This window comes from Mus caroli, chromosome 15 (genome assembly GCF_900094665.2).
Source record: "Mus caroli chromosome 15, CAROLI_EIJ_v1.1, whole genome shotgun sequence".
NCBI lineage: Eukaryota > Metazoa > Chordata > Mammalia > Rodentia > Muridae > Mus > Mus caroli.
In genome coordinates this window covers 5753283-5757690 of record NC_034584.1, presented here as the reverse complement: position 1 = coordinate 5757690, position 4408 = coordinate 5753283, and the positions used below count along the sequence as shown (strand labels likewise).

At 41.0% G+C, this 4408-nt stretch overlaps 1 protein-coding gene across 1 annotated transcript in view; it reads right to left on the bottom strand.

Moving 5' to 3' along the window:
* LOC110310735 (UDP-glucuronosyltransferase 3A1) overlaps positions 1 to 4408 on the bottom strand; it is a 29469-nt gene that overhangs the window by 1579 nt on the left and 23482 nt on the right. Inside the window, exons 5-6 of the mRNA XM_021183848.2 lie at positions 3389 to 3620; positions 2133 to 2352 (exon numbers count right to left, since the gene is read on the bottom strand). Coding sequence (XP_021039507.1) covers positions 2133 to 2352; positions 3389 to 3620 — 452 coding nt within the window. The remainder of the gene's footprint in view (positions 1 to 2132; positions 2353 to 3388; positions 3621 to 4408) is intronic.

Sequence of the window (4408 nt, the reverse complement as noted above, 5' to 3'; positions counted from 1 at the left end):
AAGTGGGGGGCGCTATGGGGGACTTTTGGGATAGCATTGGAAATGTAATTGAGGAAAATATGTAATAAAAATATTAAAAATCAAAAAAAAAAAGTTTGCATGGCACAGAAGATGGCCCCCACCAAACCCATGTATATGTGGAGAGTTCAACACAATGGGTTAAAGAGTAAATTAATTAATTAATTAATTAGGAATCAAAGATTTTAAAAAGAAAAAGGAAGTTGAGAGGGTGCTGTTTGAGGGAGTCCTAGGGAGAGTTGGAAGAGAGAGTAAGGTGGATTTCATTAAAATATACTACATATAAACAAAAAACTTCAAAAACAGATACAAAAATCATTTTAAAAGTCCAATATAAAATAGAAACCTACACAGAATGATCATAACTAATATGTGAAGGGAGAATATTTAGATGGAGAAATATAATAGTCATTGGAAGGAGGGAACTGGATGAGAAAAGGGATGGGGAAGGGAACTAGGTGTGGGAGATCAGATGTAGGGACATCTAGGAAGAGAGGGCTATGAGAGTGAACCAAAACAACTTGATGGAAACTGATGCAGAGACCAATAGCCATACATTAGACCAAGCTTGATGGGTCATGTAGAAGAGTTGGGGAAAGGTTTGAGGGACCTTGAGGGGATAGGGACTTGACAGGAAGACAAACAGAGTCAACAAACATGGAACCTTGGGGGCTCTCAGAGACTGAGTCACTAACCAAAGAGTATGCAGGGGCTAGAGCTAGCCTTACACCACACACATACATAGCAGATGTGTGGCTTGGTCTTCATACTGATCCCCCAACAACTGGAGAGGGGCTGTCCATGACTGTTTCCTGCTTGTGGACTCTCTTCCTCTAATTGGTCTGCCTTAGCTGGCTTCAGCAGGGAGGATGTGCCTGTCCTGCAGTGACTTGATGTACCAGGGTGGGTTTATAAGGGGACCAGACCGCCTTTTCAGAGGAGAAGGAATTAGGGAGGGGGAAGGGGCTATGTCAGATGTGGACTGGAAGAAAAGGACTACAATCAGAATGTAAAATAAATGACTGAATAAATTAATGGTAAAAACAAATTCTTAACTGTTAGAGATGCTTGACCCTATGACCCTTGACCCTAGTGTTGGTTGCCTCTTGCATTTCTAGAACAGGATAGGATATTTAAAAAAAAAGCCAGAAGAGGCTGAGAAAGTGAATTGGAGCAAAAGGCAGTTGATGTAGAAGATGTTATGTTAAGAGACAGTTGAGACAGAAGAAGCAGAGCTGAGTAGATAGCCTAGAACCGTTGTTATAGTTTGGAGTTACTAGTACTAGGAAAACTGGGAGAAGAGACTGTTTAAGCAGAGGGGAACTGAAGGAAGAACAGTTGATTAGAAAAAGCCTTTGACAAGGCTGGGCTGGAAACTGAGAGCAGGGCTGACAGGGAGTTAAGAGAAGTGGTCACTCTTTATAAAAATTTTAAAAAACCACATTTTACATCTTATGGCAGAGAGAAAACAAGTAAATTAAATGCTGTGAACAGATGGAACAGATGTATATCTGATTTAAGCCATAAGAACACTAAAACATGAATATTATTCTTGTTGGGTTGTTGAGTCACGGTGCTGAACTGGCAAGAGCTCTGTGGATCTCCAAGCTCCTGTCTGCCCTCCTTGTGCTAGATTTGTGAAATTTTCCTTTATAGCAGACCTATCCTGTGCCCTGGGGACAGAAGAGAACTGATTCACACTGCTTGTTCATGTTGTGTGCTCTCTATGTGCTACTGTACGACACACAATAACAATTCAGGTGATGGAGAGATAGATATCAAAGTGTCAGAAAGTTCTCAGGGACATTAGCCACAATTATATGTAAATGTCCTCTTCTGTTTTAACTGGAATTCTACTATTGTTACCCAAAATATGAGAAGTCATAATGACACCTTGTAGAGAAGAAACCATCATACCACCATAAGCAGAAGGATCTTTCAGCACCACACTTAAAATTGGGATTAATAGCAAAGGAAAAGAAGGACCTTCAAGGCTCCCACACATATTATAACACATACCACAAAATTCTGGATTCACTAGAAAACAGACTACACAGATCCCTGTGTCAGGCCTGCATTTAGCCTACAGGACCACAACCCAGAGAGCTGCTTACCTCTTGTCTTCTATGACTTCTTTCATGGTGCGCGCAAATGACTCTGCCTTGAGCGTCTGTAGCTGAATAGAAACACCAAGGTTCTTTGCTTCTACTCGGACCATGTTTTCAGGTTGGTCTCCAAAAAATGGAATCCCTACCATCGGTACTCCATGATGGACAGCCTCCATTACACTGTTCATCCCCCCATGGGTGACAAACAGACGAATGCTAGGGTGAGCTGTTGCAAAAGAGAGAGAGATGGTCCAAGATTTCACTATGAAAGCATCAGATACCAGGTAAATCTGTAAACCCATGAAATACCCATGTGCTACAGAAAATGGACTTATTGGTTTTGTTTTTGGTATTTGCAATGTTTCTGGGTATTTTGTCTAACCTTCCCTCTGTAGAGAAATGCCTTACTTCAATCCAAAGACACCCAGCTACAAGGAGAGTGACAAGCCAGACATGATTCCTGTCCTCCTATTCATCCTTGACCCTTCCACTGATGCTTTTCTCTTCTCTTTCCTACTTCTGCCTTCTCTTGCTTTCCATATCTGCACTCTTATAAAGCTTATATTCTGTGTGCTATCTCCTCTGCCTCAAGGAAGCTTACAAAAGGGGATGGTAGGCCAGACACTTCTAGATATATAGATAGGTCTTGTCTATTGTTCCACCTTGAAAGCAATCAAATACTTCTTATGATCATATATGAATTATCCCAAACTACACCTCACACAAAATCTACCCATGTTCCCTGGAAAGTCAGCATTTCCCCAATGTTATCAAATCTCCAACATTCATCTAAGTGTCTGAGTTTTGAACCTGTAGCTGGCAACCAAGATGTGTCTATATGCTTACATTCATATTTGTATCTTAAAAGAGCTGAAGTGTTCTCACAACATTGTGAGACTAGTGGTGACAAATAGTGCTAACTGCCTCAGAAAGTAGTTATAGTTCACATATTGTCCAAGATGGTGTTAGATTAATCCTAGTCAATGTTAGATACTGTTACGTCAAGGCAATGTAACTGATCATATTAGGGATGTGAGAACGATGTGAGTTGGAAAAAATTAAAGACGTTGTTGCAATAGACAGTCTAGGGTGCAGCCTTATTCCTCCAAAAAGCTGCTATTCTCCAGAAGCTGTGATTGCCTGCCTCCTAGAGGAAAAATCTTTACCTATCAGTAGCTTTCTCATCTGCCAGCCCAAGTGTTCAGACATCAGATATCCATCATGTGAATGGAAGAAAAGTAACAGGTCTAAGAGGAGCTTACCCAGAAGGTCAGTCTGTGGAAGCCAATCCATGATTTTCACATTTGGGGCCAAACTGACATCTTTGGGCCAATGAGAATCCTTACATGTCCATAGCACCCCTTGAGGGAGGTGAGCAAAAGCACTGTTCATCTCCTTAATAATTTCCTTGGACTGAATCATGCTCACTATAGAGCCCAGGGCCACAAGGACAAAACCTGAGTCTCCAAACTGAGAGATAAAATCCTCCAAGTCCTAGAAAATCATAGAGGGAAGAAGGCAAAGGAGGTGGTTTGTAAAGTCCAAAGCAGCATGACATGAAAGCAGGCTGGGTATTGAATAAATCTTTGCTTCAGTTGATCATGTCCTATAAGATAAGAGTCCTTCCATAGGCCCTGTGTAGATGTGTCATGTATACTGTGTTCATGCTTACTGCTTTTATTAGCAGACATCTCTTCACTATGAACGCTTATAAAATGTGTAGCCTGTGGTTTTACTGATGAATGTCTATTTCCAAATTTTCCCAGCTTATTTTGAGTCACAAAATAAAAATCAGCTTATTTTGTTAGGTACAAAACTCAAACTCAGTCACTTAGTGTGATGGTGATGGGTCTCCAAAAAGTCACACATAGACATAGATTTGAGGGGACATTGCTTTGGGGAGTTCTCTGTTGCCCAAGAAATCACTGTCTTTGTATCATACCATGGAGTTACTTTGGTTGGTGCTCAAAGAGTTTCATATGTCAAACCCCCAATATTAATGTTGTAAGTGTCTGAGTTCTCAGCCTTTAACTGACAACCAAGATATGTCTACATACATGTACATATACATATATGTGCACATACACAAGATTTTATTTCAGTGACAAATTTCTGTTGCTTAAAGTATAACCTTGGGAGTAACCTAATTGTTAAAAGTAGTTCTAGCCGAGCGTGGTGGCGCATGCCTTTAATCCCAGCACTCGGGAGGCAGAGGCAGGCAGATTTCTGAGTTCGAAGCCAGCCCGGTCTACAAAGTAAGTTCCAGGACTGCCAGGGCTATA